Below are 16,535 nucleotides of genomic sequence, written 5' to 3'. Positions count from 1 at the left end.
ACCTGAAGGGTCTGACTAACATATGGATCCTGGATATGGTTTGTAAAATTGCATACTAGACCCAGGCCCGATCCGAGTTCCAAATAAGATTCATCATTTTTCAATGAAAAATGATAATTACCAGGTATGGTCCACGTCTGATTCATGTAATCCTTAAGGGATCCAGGTATGGTTTTTTTAATGGTGGGTCAGATTAGACCAGAGTCCGGACCTGATATCATCATCTCAAATCAGGTTTGGGTGTCCGAACCAAACTCAACCTGTTGACACACCCCTAGTTGTATGCAATGTTGTCAGTATCAACACAAATCGGCCTGATTCACCCGATATGCATCGAGTCGGCCCAAAATCGATTATATAAGCCCCCCACCCCCTTATAGGATCGGCCAATTCAGAATCATCCTAATTCGGGTTGAATCAGCCCTTATTTTAATTTTTTAATGAATTTTCAAATAAAAGAAGTAAAAGTGACGATTCGGTTTGGGTCCGAATCTGCTGATTCTCCAAAGTTCGAAACCAATATTGACAACATTGGTTATATGCATTTATATAAAATACTACAGTTTCACCTGTCGGAAAAAAATGAAAAAATACCACAGTTTCATGTAAAGTATTTAGAAATTGGACGACACGACCTGTCCGTGTCTTTGAGATATATTATCTGAAAGAAAGGGAACTAAGACAAGTGGTAAAGGGTACCCTCGACTCCAAAATAAGGAATCCATGTTATATTCATAACCTCTATTTATTTTGCAAATCCACAACAGAAAACTGCAAACCTGGTGCAGTATTCAACTATTCATTCCTCAAAAATGTCGTCTGTTGAAGAGAAAAAAAAAGAGTTCTACATTTCTCAAGCGTCAATGAGAACCAAAAAAAAAATTCTCAGCTACTTTGACAAATCGCTAGTAAATTTTCAGACAATACTGATAATCCAGCAGCAGCCAGCTTTTAATCTTCTTGTCCATGCTCAGCCTGGAAAGACCGATATAAGTGATATTAATCAAAAAGAGCGCAATCCTCATCTAATCAAAAGAAAACATATTATCAAACTAGAACTCTTGCAAGTCTGTATATTCAACCTATTTATATCTTTGCAAGTAACATGGATACTTTTTGGCAGTACCCATGTTACTTGCAAAGAGATCTTGGCCAGTTTTATTTATTCAACATATTATTGAAGCTGATTACTATTTATGCATTTCAAAGATCTCTTATCAACCTTTGGCTTCGCTTTATTCTTTTTTTATAATTTTCCGAGAGTTTTTTTTTCCGAGAGTTGAAAGGTTAAATTGGCAACAAAGTAAGATGGTACACTTTTATCATGGGAAAAGGCCTTAACTAGTTCCAGATTCAACCATATGGCATGATGTGGTCTTTAATCTAGAGTAATGGATATGGCAGACCCAACATAGGAGGCCACTAACAATCAATAATGACAAACAATCGTAAAGTCTAGATATTCGAGTGTTTGATGTTCTATATAGATAACTATTGTTTGTTATGTGATGCATCGAGTCTTTTGACTTTATAGTTTATTCTGTAGTTAGTAGCCTTATTTCTTGCACGATGAAATTATTGGATTTTTTTTTAATTTATAAGTTTGCATCTTGCGATACAAAATTCTAATTTTTGGCAATTACAATGTGTAACAATATGAACCGTACAACCTTGCTATTACATGATCAAAACATGCAGACCAAGTGAAGTGATCAAAACGTGCAGACCAAGTGAAGTTCTCTCTGATGATCTTCAACCAAATATAGTTTCCATAATAAGAATGGTACTAACTGCAATAGGCAAAAAGATCATGTTTTGTAGTATCATATAGACCGTTACCAATCTAAATATTAGTCTACAAAAGCATGAAATATGGGGAAAATGAAGAGATAATCCAACTAGAGTTAGTGTTCTCAACAGCTACAACATGGAGCAGCTTGCAGACATGTAAAACACTAAATGACTTACTAGAGAAGATTCTGCAAAAGCTATAAGATGGAGTTGCCCAGAGACAATGTAAAACACTAAATGACTTACAGGTGAAGATGCTGCAGCAGATGCGGCAGGGCTTTTTGATGGAATAGGAAACTTTGGACAACCATCAAACTTGTAAGAACACTCGGTATATGCTGTTCCAATACCCACACCAGTGGCAAAAGCTACAGATGCCCATCGTGACACAGGGGCCCCTGCATTATATTGGAAAATAAAAATATATATAATCAAGATAAACGTGCTGATTTTGGATGGAAAAACATTCATAAAACTGATCATAATATGGCATACATCCTTTTAAGCAGAAAAACATGAAATAGAAAGACGATTGGCAGCAAATTATCAACAGAAAATTTGACTGTCACTTTGATTGATCAGGGAATTTTTAATAGCTTAGATTGGTTTTCAAGACACATGAAATCTTGTGCGTATCAAATATGAAAATGTTGGAGCTGATAATGGCCCTCTAAGCTAGACAGGTGAACTGCACATTGATAGCATTCTGGTGAGCATCTTACATCGTTATATGGAAAATCTCTTAAGATCAGAAAGGGTTTCTCTTGTGGAATAGGTGTTTCTTTCTAGGGACAAAGAAAATTTATAAAAATAAGAATAACAAAAAAATTTAAATTTCAAATATTAAGAAAAAGAATTTGTAATAAAAAAAAAAAGATAAGCACCACAATATTTTCAGGGAAAACAATTAGTATATGGTGACAAGCATTTCCAAACCAAGTAAATTTCAGGACCATGTTTCCCAACAAAAAAGGATGACCAAGCTGCTAACGCTTGCTTACATATTTTGCATTTTCTTTTGATATAGAAAACGCTAGCCATGAACTTCATGCACACCCACACCTGCTTAATTTTGGCATTTTCTTTATTTTGATCTGATCTTACTTCACAGATTAAATAATGTGTTCCATGGATTCATTTCTACACTGCTTACAAGTGGATGAGCAATCATGTGGTCCTCAGGTTTCCAAGAAATCACAAACACTTGTCCTCGAATTCTTTTGGCATTTTGGAAAATACGAGGTTAGACTTTTCTTAGCAAGCAAACTTGAATCAAAACAAGGATATGAAGGTGACTTCACTTGAAACAGGAAAAAACATGGAAATCGTATCCAATTAGATTAGCGCATATATGCCACCATCAGAAAACCTTAATGAGCTTCAACTTCTTCAACTTTTTAGATGCTTACCAAGACACCAGCAAGGTCTTTCCCTTAGCAAGGGTTTGCAAGGGAAGGCTTCTTGCTGAGACCAGCAACAAACTAGAAACTATGTGGGATGATTCATAAAAGAATGATTGATGAAATTCTTACTGCACAGATGCAGTTTTCTTGTTACAATCAACATGGTAGAAATTCAAATAATGAGAATGTTGTTGTCTTGGTACATCTAAAAATACCATGATACTTTCATTATAAAAAAAACAAGAATGGCTCTTAAATTTTCTCCTGAGAGAAAGTAACTGTAATTAAGAACAAAAGAATATTCTAAAGAGTGAAACCAATTAAGAACAAAAGGAGATAAGATCATAAGAATACAGGTATAAGTAACGAGGTGATGACCTGTCACCCAGCAAACTCTAACAAGAATCAGGGCCTTTTCTAAGTACACTTATCCAACTCAACTCCATAGTCATCCATGATTCACAAACAGTCATTTTGGATCTCAAAGCGTAGATTCATCAATGTTGATGTTGTTCCTTTAAAAAATCACCCAATTCTTTCCAGCCAAGCAGACCACCAATCCACAGATAGCCACCATTTCCATATAGTTAACATTTTTTACCACCATGCTTTATCCCAGATGTCAATATTATCGGACCAACAAATTGTACTTCTCTCAAACTCAAGCAGAGATTGTTCCAAGCTAGGTGAAATGTAACTAATGAACGAGTGGAACAAGAATAATGTAATGGCTATTCTTCAGCAATCCTGTATAATGGGCAGCAGCTATCTAATAAGATAACTTTGAATTTTAATTGGTCTTGCATCAAAACCTTCTTAATAAAGACCAACCACATGAAGAAAACTGCTCTTGAAGATTAGGCAACGGGCAACCCAAAGGGACCTTTTGAAGACAATCAATTGAAGGTCTCAACAGGGAATTGTAACCTAATCTAATAAAGAAAAAAATTGACTTTGTGCAGTTCTGGTGACATTATCCTCTGCTTCTACAAGATAAAAACTGGGCAGTACCCCCAACAGGTTCCTCCAGCCCTGAACCCCCTTCCATCAAATAGAACCCGAAAGACATGTCCCACACTCTTCCCAATCTACAACTGCAATCTGAATGTGCCTGGCCCCCTACAAACAACTTGGGTGCGGGGGTGCGGCATATATATATATATATATATATATATATATATATATATATATATATATATATATATATATATATATATATATATATATATATATATATATAGTCCACAAGTTGGACATAAATGACCCTGGGTGCGGTCAACGCACCCAGGGTCAGGTTGACCGCACCGGGTGCCGCACCCGCATTGCGTCGACGCGGGTGCGGCACCCAGTTGGCTGAGTCCCTGTGACATAGGTCAATGCTTATCCTAGTAAACTTTCCACTGCACAATTTCTTTCCATTAAGCAATAGCTTTTTTCCACTTGGCAAACCCTCATTCTTTAAGTGTACAATGGTTTAATTCATCTGTAGGATAACGATAAAAGTATTTTAATTTTCATGTATGCTTGTTTTAGGAAAATTTATCTGTGTTAGTTGAAAACATGTAGCTGACTACAATTCTCAATCTATAAAAGCATATCCGCAGAACTATTTTAGCTGATTTACTGTGACCAATAGATTCAATTTTGTTTCTTCTACATCACAGCCGTGTAATCCTTGTAAACAAATATGCTTGACAGGCCTGCATTAATGCACTCCTACAAATCAAAAAGTTCAAAGGATAATTTGCATAACACTTCTTTTGCTTCTTTTCATAGTGATGGAGATCATATCCATACTACACATTCATATACCACCTAAAGGCTAAGTGAACATAGCAACAAGCCTAATGCTTGCATGCTTCTCTTCAAAATAGACTTGCAAAATGATACAGTATCATGTTAACATAGGCTCAAATACCACACCAATAATGTCTGACATACCTATGGTCAAGTTTTTCTCAGAATCATTCACATCAGCCAACTACCTCAATATAAATGTGTATCACCTTATGCAGTTCAGGGTTATATTTGGCAAACAAAATGTGCCCTTTGTGTTCAATTTTTATGGTATATCTATGTGTAGCCTTATAAGATCCAAATAAATAATATCATGGCCAAGTTAAACATTGCACCTTTATTAGCTATAAAAATGCACGAGGGTTGTGAGTGTAGCATCATTACATTGTCTTTCAACTTATTCAACTTGATGGGAGGAAAGGGGGGAAAAACTGCAACATGCAGAACACATTAAGGCCAAGAATGAAGAATTTATTGTAGTTGAAGAAATTAAAGCAAAAAGAAGCAGTGGCATGGATGAAACATTAACTGGATTTGTTCCAAAAATAATCGATATGTTCAACAACTTGAGTGATGATGCACCACATCATGCTGGCAACTTTCAACCATAATAAATTGAAAACGAGTTTACCGAATGTATCATGCCGAATTTATAATAAATTTCACCACATCATGCCGAATGTATCTAGAAGACATTTTTACATGGCATATCCAAGAATATCAATATAACAATAGGATTGATGCATCCGTTGGATGCAAAGAACAGCCAGGGCCCAGCTCTCACCACACAAAACAAAAACCATGCATAAAACTTTGATGGCTTCTGGTGAACAGTGACCCAACATATAATCACCATAATTCATAATAATTTTCCTTTTTTCTGGTTCTTCAAGGGGAAAATTATTCACAAGGATATATAAATAAAGACTTACTAGAAAAGTATCAAATAAGATAGATGCAGATTTATCAGATCTTGAAAATTGGTTACAGGAAGGATAAGATATGCCAAAATGTCCTATAAATAGGGGTGGGCAACCGGCCCAGCAGCCCAATGGGCCAAGCCGACCCGGCCCGCCATGGGCCGGGTTTGGGCCATGATTTTAGGCCTGGGCCGGTTAGGTACCGGGCCAAAACCCGGCCCATTATATACGTCGGCTACCGGGCAAGCTCAATGGGCCTGAGTTATTTATTAATTTTTTTAATAATATAAAAAAAATCAATTAACTATTACATAGTAACTTGGATAATTATTATTATTTACCTATGTGAGCTTGCTATTTGTTAACTATTACTATTTACCTCTAATTAGTTGCACTAATTAGGAATTAGTTGCATGGGAACTTGCTATACTCTCATTAATCCATGATTTCAGTCAAGCATTTATGCATTTTAAGATTGGGCCAGGTCGGGCCGGGCCAGACCCAGCAACGAGCCAGGCCCTGGGCTTCTCTTCAAACCCGAGCCCGTTAAGAACTGAGCCAAAACCCGGCCCGTTAGTAAATGGGCCGGGCCATTGACCGGGCCGGCCCGATGCCCACCCCTACCTATAAATGTGACACAAGGTTTTTCCTTCAAGCTAATCTAATTCAAAGTGAGTGACGAAATGCATTCTCACAAATAAGTGGAGGGAGAAAGGAGTACCAAAGGAGAAAATACCATATAAAGAAGGAGATCATAGACATACATTTTCCAACTCCATCAGAGATGACCAATATGATATCACAGAAAGAGAAATACCACAGGTTTGCATTCCCTTTTTGTTGCTTCCTCTTTTCTTTTCAGTATCCAGCTTTCATTCATGAGCTAAGCAAAGAAGAGCTGATGAAGCAGACCTGGATCTATGAGAGAAATGTCCCTTGACACCGAACTTTCCCTACCGCTTGGCCACACCCCATTTCTCTTTCTATCAGAAAGTAAGAAAGACACGTAGTGTGTGTTGATAATAGAAGATGGCAATTTTATATAAACTGTAGTAGAACCAACATTCTTGCTTGCTTCTTTCTTTATTAATCTCAGCAAGCAAGCTACCGAAATGAGAGCAGAAAACCTCATATGAGTCAAACAACCTGTCCTCACATCCCAGTCATACAGGGGCTACTTATGAAACGAGAAAAATGGAGCTTCATGGGGTTCCTTACTGCCCTTATGGATTTCTTCTTCTCCTTTTTCCATCAAATAGAAGAGTCTGTTTTTAGACTGCCCTCATGGATTTCTTCTCCTTTTTCCATCAAATAGAAGAGTCTGTCCTTAGACTGCCCTTATGGATTTCTTCTCCTTTTTCCACCAAATAGAAGAGTCTGTCTTTAGATGGCCTAGGTCTTGTAATGAAATATGCTGAAAAACTAAGAGTGCATTAAGCACTTACAACATTCACTAATGAACAAACAAAAGGGCTAACACCCAAACCTACAAGAGACAATACAACATAAAAATATAAATGTCTCTTATTGAAAAAGAGAGAGAGCTCTCAAGAGTGAAGAATACAAGAGGGGTTCACCCCTATATATACACAAATGAAGGAGAGGGGGGATGGCCATAAGGCCTTAAAAGGAGAGCCACCTAGGGGTTCCCCATGTAGTCGTTGGGGGCCCCATCGACTCCATGGTGGGGCCCCTTTTGTGTGAGCAAAAAACAAAAAATATAAATTACAAAAAATAAAAGGGAAAATAAAAGAAGAATAACAAGTACCCCTATCGGGTACTTGTGAAATGACTAAAATACCCCTATCGGGTATTTTAGACAATTACATATATATATATAAACATATATATATATATAAACATATATATATATGAATTACATGTATTTTAACACCCTCCCTCAAGCTTTACGGGGATATAACCGAAAGCTTGTTAAGGAGAAACAAAAAACGAGGAGCAGCAAGGGCCTTGGTGAAGAAGTTCGCCAACTGGTACTCAGATGTGACGTAAGGTAGTGCTATGGTTCCTCTTAGGTATTCACCACGTACGTAATGGCAGTCCATCTCAATATGCTTAGTACGCTCATGGAAGGCAATCCATCTCAATATGCTTAATACGCTCATGGAAGGTGTGATTGCTTGCAATATAGATTGCGCTTTTGTTGTCACAACACATCTTCGAAGGAGTGGAGATGACAATGCCCATATCACTGAGGAGACTTCTTAGCCACACAAGTTCCATGAATGTAGTGGCCATAGCACGATATTCCACTTCCGTTGAGGACAAGGATACTTTGTGTTGCTTCTTGCATCTCCAAGAAATTATAGAGTCACCTAAGAAAACACAAAATCCCGTAGTTGAGATCCGGTCATTGGGATTTCCTCCCCAATCAGCATCAGTATAAGCAATTAAATCAAGTGACGAGGCAGAGGAAAGAAAAACTCCCTTAGTTATGGTATTTTTGATATATCTGACGATCCTTAAGACTGCACTCATGTGCACGGTTGTAGGAGCATGTTGAAACTGACTGACAGAGTGGACGGCATGAGCTATGTCTGGCCGAGTGATGGATAAGTAGGTTAGAGACCCAACAAGTTGCCGATAGGGAGTAGGATCCTCGAGAGGTGTTCCATCTTCCAACCTTAATTTTGCATTGATGACTTCTGGGGTTTCTGTTTTCTTATCATCGGAGATACCAGATTTGGAACAGATGTCAGCAGCAAGTTTCATCTGAGAGAGAATGTACCCTCGAGGAGAGTACGCTACTTCAATCCCTAAAAAATATCTTAAGAAACCAAGGTCAGACATGTCAAAATTTTCTTTCAAAACCTTCTTAATATCATTAATGCCTTGCTCATCACTTCCAGTGATGATCATATCATCAACATAAAGTAGTAAAATAACTACTGAAGACCCTGCACTTTTCACAAACAAAGCAGTGTCAGTATAACATGAACGAAAATTCAAACTTATCATTACATTACTAAATCTATCATGCCAAGCCTTTGGGGCTTGTTTTAAACCATATAATGCTTTCTTAAGTTTGAGAATTTTATCTTTACCAATACACACTCCTGGTGGAGGATCCATATAAACTTCTTCATTTAATTTGCCATTTAGGAAAACATTCTTAACATCTAGTTGATAGATAGGTCATTTTTTGACTGATGCCACGGCGATAAGAGTCCTAACACTGATCATCCTAGCTACGGGTGCAAAAGTTTCTTCATAATCTATACCGTATTCCTGAGCATATCCTTTTGTTACTAATCGGGCTTTATAGCATTCTAATGAACCATCACTTTTAGTTTTAATTTTGAAGACCCATCTACATCCAATCGATCTCTTTCCAGTGGGTAATGAAGTTATTTCCCAAGTTTTTGCCTTTTCAAGGGCACTAAGTTCTAAGTCCATGGCTTCAACCCATTGGGGAATGTTTTTTGCTTCATTATAATGTGAAGGTTCATGAAATGAGTGTAATGCAATTAGACATGCTCTATATCTTGGAGTTAGGGACTCATAGGAAACAAACCTATTAGGAGGATTGGAGATTCGGCCGGATCTCCTTAAAGAAGTTTCTTCTATGTTGGACCCTTGAGAGTATTTTTCTAAGGCGATCATTTGAGCTTGTTGACCACGCCTAACATAGGTTTGGATTGGTCTATCACTTTCATCTTCAATATTGTCAAGAGGAACATCCTCTAGGTCATTCAACGACTCATTAGAGATTTCCTCTTCTTGAGGAGTCTCATCTTCTTGGGAAAGAAGATCAAATAAGAAAGCATATTCACTTTCGTCAATATCTTTAGTTTTCATAAAACCATTTTCATTTTCCAGAAAGGTTACATCTTTGGATACATAGAGTTTGTTATTTTTCAAGTCAAAACATCTAAAACCCTTTTGATTTTCTCCATATCCTAAGAAAACACATTCAATAGCTTTAGGAGATAATTTGTCTCTTTTATGAGTAAGGACAAAGCATTTACACCCGAAAATTCTTAATCTATTGAAATCGAGTGTTCTTTCAAATAGTTTTTCATATGGAGATGTATTTTGTAAGGATGAAGATATCATTCTATTTATCAAGTAAGTTGAGGTTAAGGCCGCTTCGGCCCAAAAACTCTTTGGAATTTCTTTGGAAATAAGGAGTGTCCTAGTGGTTTCCATGATGCGTCTATGCTTTCTTTCGGCTAAACCATTTTGTTGAGGAGTCCTAGGACACGATCTTTAATGACAAATTCCATTTATTTCTAAATAATTTTGAAATTCATTTGATAGATATTTTCCACCTGAATCGGATCTAAGAGTAGAGATATTACTTGAAAATTGATTTTTGACTATCATATGAAATTTTTTGAAGAAGTCAAAGACTTCGAATTTTAAATTGAGAAAGTAGATCCACACATATCTAGTGTAGTCATCAATGAAAGTAACGTAATAGGAGTATCCTACTTTAGACATGACCGGGGAAGGACCCCAAACGTCGGAATGGACTAACTCAAAAGGTCTTTTGGACACAAAGGTTCGATTTGGAAACGGGGTGGATTTCATTTTGCCAAAAATACAACTCTTGCAAACAAAATGTTTCTCATTACAAAATTTCTTTCCAAATGGAAAGGAGTACATTTTTTAGAAACTTGGATGTCCAAGTCTTTGATGCCAAATTTCAATATTTTTATCTTGGACATGGTTACAAAAAGAGTTGGTGGGAAGTTTCAAGTTGCTCATGTAATAGAGATCTCCCCTCCTATGGCCTTGCCCAATCTGCTTCCCGGACCGGAGATCCTGTATAGAGCAATCCGTAGTTAAAAGGAGATTTCACATCCATGATCACATATTTGAGCAACAGAGAGGAGATTTAAATTAAGTTGAGGTACCACTCTCACGTTTGGCACAAAGAAATCTTTAGAAAAATTTAAGGTTCCAAAACTTTTTACTTGTAAAGATGTACCATCGGCGGTTGAAACATAGAGTTTTTAGAGTTATTACACAAATCGAAAAGCTCATTTTCAAGAGGAGTCATATGAAAGGAAGCTCCAGAATCAAGGATCCAAGAAGACATACCTGGAGGAGAGGAAGAAGCTATGGCGGCACCTGAGGTTGATGGAATCTTGAGTAGAGTTTGTAGTGCTTCCGATAGTTGAGCAAGAGAAAAAGACTTCTTCCCTTTGATAGTTTCCTCCTTCTTTTGAGTAGCTTCTTCAACGGAGGCAACCTTGTTTTTAGGTGCTTCATTCAACTTAAGGCAATTAGGTCTTATGTGACCCGGTTCTTGGCAATGATGGCAAATGGCTTTTCTATAGTTGCCATTATAATTATTTTGCCTTCCAAAGTGTGGAGGCTTATAGGTTTTTACATGATTGCCGGGTTTAGATACGGCCAAAACATCATCTCCTCCTTTAATCATGCCAAGACGAGTTTCTTCTTGACATATTTCGGCTATGGCATCTTCCAAGGAAAGAGGCTTAGATCTATGAAGAAGGGAAGATCTAACTTGTTCATATTCGGGCCTAAGCCCGTGTAGAAATTGGAAAAAGTGTTCTTTTTCCATTTGTTCTCTTCTTAGTTCCACATCCACACTAGAAACCCACTTTGGTTCTAGTAAAGATAACTTATCCCATAAGGGTCCAAGAGTGCTATAGTAGTCTCTTACACTCATTTCTCCTTGCTTGATAGTTTAGATTTTTTCTTGAAGAAAGAATTGAAGAGCAAGGTCTTTTTGAGTAAACATACCTTTCATAAAGAACCATGCTTCATTAGCCATCCGAAACTTAGCAATGTTGGCGCAAATTTTGAGCTCCACATTGTTCATGAACCAAGCAAGAATCTTCGCATGCTTACTTTCCCAATCTTCCACTTTAGATTGGTGATCTTCAATGGCCTTCATGCGAGCATTTCCTTCAAGAGCTTTCTCTTGATCACCATCCATCTTAGTGAGTTGGAGTTGTGGTTCCGGAATGGTGCCCATAACATATCCCCAAAGTTTTTTACCTTTGAGGTTGTTCTCCATGGCGGCGGCCCACATTATGTAGTTGGAGCCATTGAGCTTGAAGGAGAGATCAATCTTTTGTTCCCCTTCCATTTAATCACTCACAAGAGAACAAACGAAGAGAGATACAAAAACCAATAATATAACTACTCAACTAGCTATATTAAGAAGAAGAGCATACACAAGGCTTTGATACCATGTAATGAAATATGCGGAAAAACTAAGAGTGCATTAAGCACTTACAACATTCACAAATGAACAAACAAAAGGGCTAACACCCAAACCCACAAGAGACAACACAACATAAAAATATAAATGTCTCTTATTGAAAAAGAGAGAGAGCTCTCAAGAGTGAAGAATACAAGAGGGGTTCACCCCTATATATACACAAATGAAGGAGAGGGGGGATGGCCATAAGGCCTTAAAAGGAGAGCCACCTAGGGGCTCCCCATGTAGTCGTTGGGAGCCCCCAACGGTCACAAATGTGACCGTTGGGGGCTCCATCGTGGGGCCCCTTTTGTGTGAGCAAAAAACAAAAAATATAAATTACAAAAAATAAAAGGAAAAATAAAAGAAGAATAACAAGTACCCCTATCGGGTACTTGTGAAATGACTAAAATACCCCTATCGGGTATTTTAGACAATTACATATATATGTATATATAAACATATATATATATATATATGAATTACATGTATTTTAACAGGTCTCTGATCCCGAGGGTGGTTTACCCGTCCTTCATGGACAAAAAGGAGAACATCTCACTGCCTGCAAGAGTGAACTAAGAAGAAAAAAGATCGCCAAAGTGACGATATAGCCATAAAAAAGCCACATCAAAATATCAGACCATCTCTCCTGACTGCATGTCCAGAATCGATGAATTATACTTCTATAGCATCTTCAAAGCACGAAGTAGAATTAGCAATTGAATCTCTCAATACATTTAATCCACAGTTGAGTACTACCATACAGTCAGTCCTAGCAAAACTGACACAGAAGATAGAACCATCATCCAAAATATAAAAGTTGATTCTCACACCGTATATCCATTAAACTCACCCACCAATAACAACCAATTTATAACGGATATAACAAATTCAACAAAGATCCCGTACACAAGAATCATGAAGAAAAATTAGAAAACATAGCAACATTGTTTTACTGGGTGATCCACAAACAACACAACAATAACAAAAATGGTTCAAAAGAAGGAGAAAAAAGAAAACAAGACGAAAAGTGTAACACACCCCCCATCGTGGGGGGGTTACGGAAGGAGGGGGGAACGACGCCCCTTCCTCTCCCACAAATCAGATCGTGGGAGAGGAAGAGGGGTGCTCCCATTTAATACGGAAGGGAGGGGGTAACCGACCCCATGGATATAAAAGCCATGGAGGGGCTCCTCCCCTTTCCTTACTCGACCATCGAAGGAGTAAAGAGGGAGCGTGAAGAGAGAAAGCGGGAGAAGAGGAGCTCCGCTGGTCGTCGGCCACCAGGTAAGTTTTTCTCTCTCTTTTGATGTTCAGAGCAGAGGTCGCCCGCAACCGAGAGGTTGCCGGCGAGTTGCAGAGATGCAGGGACAGGGAAAACCTTGTCCCTGTCTGGCTCTATAAAGGGGGGGGAGGGGGTTAGCAGAGGGGGTTTTCCCTCTGCTACTGCCACCCGTCGGTGACGGAAAATGGGGAGGGATGGACCGCCTGCCGCGAGGAGGCAGGAGGTCCGGCCAATGCCCTCGTCGGTTGCAAACACAGAAAAAAAAAAGGGAGGGGGGGGGGGGTTCCCCTGCTACCACCGTTGGATCGGCAGCCACCGGCGAGTGCCAACGGTGCTGCCCTGCTTGTAGGAAGCTGCAACAATCCGGCAACGGTAGGAGTTGCCGAAACTATTTCACGCCGAGATGACAGGCTCGGTCTGCATTTTCTGCAGGCCGAGTCGGTCATCAAGCTGGACGTGACCCAGACTGAGCGCAGACCAGAGGGACTCAGTCTGGGTGTGTCCAGACCAAGCCAAACGAAAAAAAAAAAAACGAGTGAGGATATGTGTGTTGTGATAGACCGTCTCAATCTATTCGGATCGAGTCGGGTCTGAATTAGTTAGCAGACCGAGTCGGGTTTGTAATGATGGACCGATTCGGCCCAGACCAAAGGCGGACCCAATATGGGTCAGACCGACTCAGTCTAGACCGAGACAAATCGGACGCGTAGGGTATATAAAGATATGTGTGTGATTGATTAATCGGGTGCGGTGAAAAAATCGAAGTAGCGAAAACTCGATTTTTTCATTACAAATTGGATTCAGGTTTGGATCCCAGTTTGGACCCAAAACTCAAGTCGGACCTGATAAGATGACCCAATTTAGATCCAGACAAACTATTTCAAGCGGGTTTGGATCGAGAATACCGAATCCAGGATCCAAATCAGAGTTGAGTTGAGGACTTTAAGTGGTCCAATTTTTATTATGGATGTGCATCTTAAAGTAACATGAGGTAAAGATGACATAGAGGTCATTGTTAATGGTTGAAAAGCAAAAAGACCATTTTGCCTTTGATATGCCTACAAAGTATACAAGGCATAACTAAGTGCCCCGAAGTCAGATTCATGTGATTCTTGAATCCGTGGATTCTACTGCTTGAGTAGAATCTATTAGTAAGGGATGTGAGGACAAACTCTGAAAGAATGAAGTTAGAGTTTAATAGTTAAGTCTAAAGGTGTTTTAGTAATTTTGACAATGATACGAGGTACTTATTGATTTCACATCAAAGGTTGCGTAAAACTAAGAATTTAGAATTTAAGCATTCCAGGTAAGTGAACATTTGCAAATTCCTCCTTAATTGATTAAAACACATGTTAGTTAGTTTAGGCATCTTTATATATGATTCAAAGTGCTTCAAGTATGCTAGTTTTGTTTATTGTGAATAGACACTGTTTTACATGCCTAGGAATCTATAAAGTTCAAGTATGATGCTTAAACCTGATCATGCATATTTTATGACTTATGAAATAAATGTGGCATGACATGATTGCATGTATGAGATTAATGTGTTATGTGAAAACTGTGGGTAGAGTTTCAGAGTCTCAGGGTAGGTATTACCCTAGGAATGTCACGCTTATGCCTTGGGAGGGGTGTTCTAAGTGTCGTGAATTAATCTGTGGTGGGTTGTCATCCTTAACAGTTCAGACATATAAATATATGTTAAAAAGTAGTTAGCGGATATACATTGAGGATTGTATAACGTACTGACTTCAAGATGTGAATGTTGAGTAAAAGTTGTTTATAGGATGACCACCCAGTGTACGATGAGAACTCTACTAAGAGGCATGGTCTGGGGCAATGTTGAAGTGTGTACCTTGTGAGTAACTTGGGAATATCTCAGACGTTTCTAGATGACCCTTAGGAGTTAAAACATTGCCCACTAGACACATGTAGGATGTAGCATGAACCACAAAACCTTGGTGGCAGGTATAGCTCCTTGAGACGCCTTAGAGGCAGGTATAGCCACCCTGGCTCTTCGGCTAGCTACCGTTTGAGCTCCTTTGCTCCCGGCTTGCAACCGGCGAGCTGCTGCAGCACCTGTCCGTAGTCTGTACCGGTTTGGACTACGTTGTTATGAGTGGTTCATATGTCTGGCCAACATCGTAGACTCTGAGTTGTCCACATGGGTTGCTACGCCCGAGAAGGCTATATCCAGAATAGCCGAATAGAATAGAGGTGTCTGATAATGATGTTAGAAATGCAGTAAAAGGGAGAGGGTAAAACTCATAAATAACATATGTGTAAAGTAGCAAACTAAACTAAGACTAGGAGTTTAAAGCTCACTATAGTTGCAACGATCGTATCACTTTGTAAATGGAATCTTACTGGGTTATAGACTCACCCCCTTCTTTTGGTTGCAATTGTAGGTTCAGGGGTTGCTGTCATCACTCACAGGACTTAGTATCAGACTGCGATTCTGCTACATCAGAAGTATGGTTTGCCTCTACTCTTTTATTTTGTTTATGCATTTGGATGGTTACTGAAAAAAAATGGATGTATGGACCTTTAATTATTCAAATATTGAATAAAAAAAAAAACTTGCATGGTTTGGAGTTGTTTGAGATTATTGAGTAATTTCCCTCTGGGAACTAACGTCCACAAACCCGGGCTCGAGAGACCCCGTCGTTATAAGTGGTATCAGAGCCAGGTTTGATAAGAAAAGTTGGATTTTGAAAGAAGAATTTTGTTTGGATCGAAATAATTTAAAAGTCCTAAAAGAACGATTATTGCAACCATCCAAATGATTATGTGGCAAAAAGAGTCATAAGAAGGTTTACGTAGGTCCTGAACTTATTATTGCCTCTTGTTAGCATGAATGCACGTTAACAACGATAGTGGCAATGAGAGCGACCGTAGAGATAGTAGGAGCTTTGGGAGGCACAGGCATCCCGAAGTGATCCAGACGGATCAGATGGTTGTTGTCCTTTCGCTCTTCGTGACGGCCATGTTGGACGTCACTAGGGCAATGGGGAGTATGATACCTCTCGTTCCTTCTCCAGCCCCAGTTTCAATCACAATCAACAACTGGAGGTACAACGATTAAGAGGAAGGGGCAGCACCACCCTAACCACCTGTTAGGGCCACGAGGACGTCCTCCATACAGG

General features: G+C 38.9%; 1 protein-coding gene across 1 annotated transcript in view; it reads right to left on the bottom strand.

Moving 5' to 3' along the window:
• Positions 1–689: 689 nt before the first annotated feature.
• Positions 690–16,535, bottom strand: part of LOC149847546 (MICOS complex subunit MIC10-like) — a 35,030-nt gene continuing 19,184 nt past the window's right edge. The window contains exons 2-4 of the mRNA XM_089998454.1: positions 5,327–5,422; positions 2,038–2,189; positions 690–975 (exon numbers count right to left, since the gene is read on the bottom strand). Coding sequence (XP_089854580.1) covers positions 952–975; positions 2,038–2,189; positions 5,327–5,422 — 272 coding nt within the window. The 3' untranslated portion in view covers positions 690–951. The remainder of the gene's footprint in view (positions 976–2,037; positions 2,190–5,326; positions 5,423–16,535) is intronic.

Source organism: Nuphar pumila, chromosome 2 (assembly GCF_984573655.1).
Source record: "Nuphar pumila chromosome 2, dmNupPumi1.hap1.1, whole genome shotgun sequence".
Lineage (NCBI taxonomy): Eukaryota > Viridiplantae > Streptophyta > Magnoliopsida > Nymphaeales > Nymphaeaceae > Nuphar > Nuphar pumila.
This window is presented reverse-complemented; position numbering and strand designations above follow the sequence as displayed.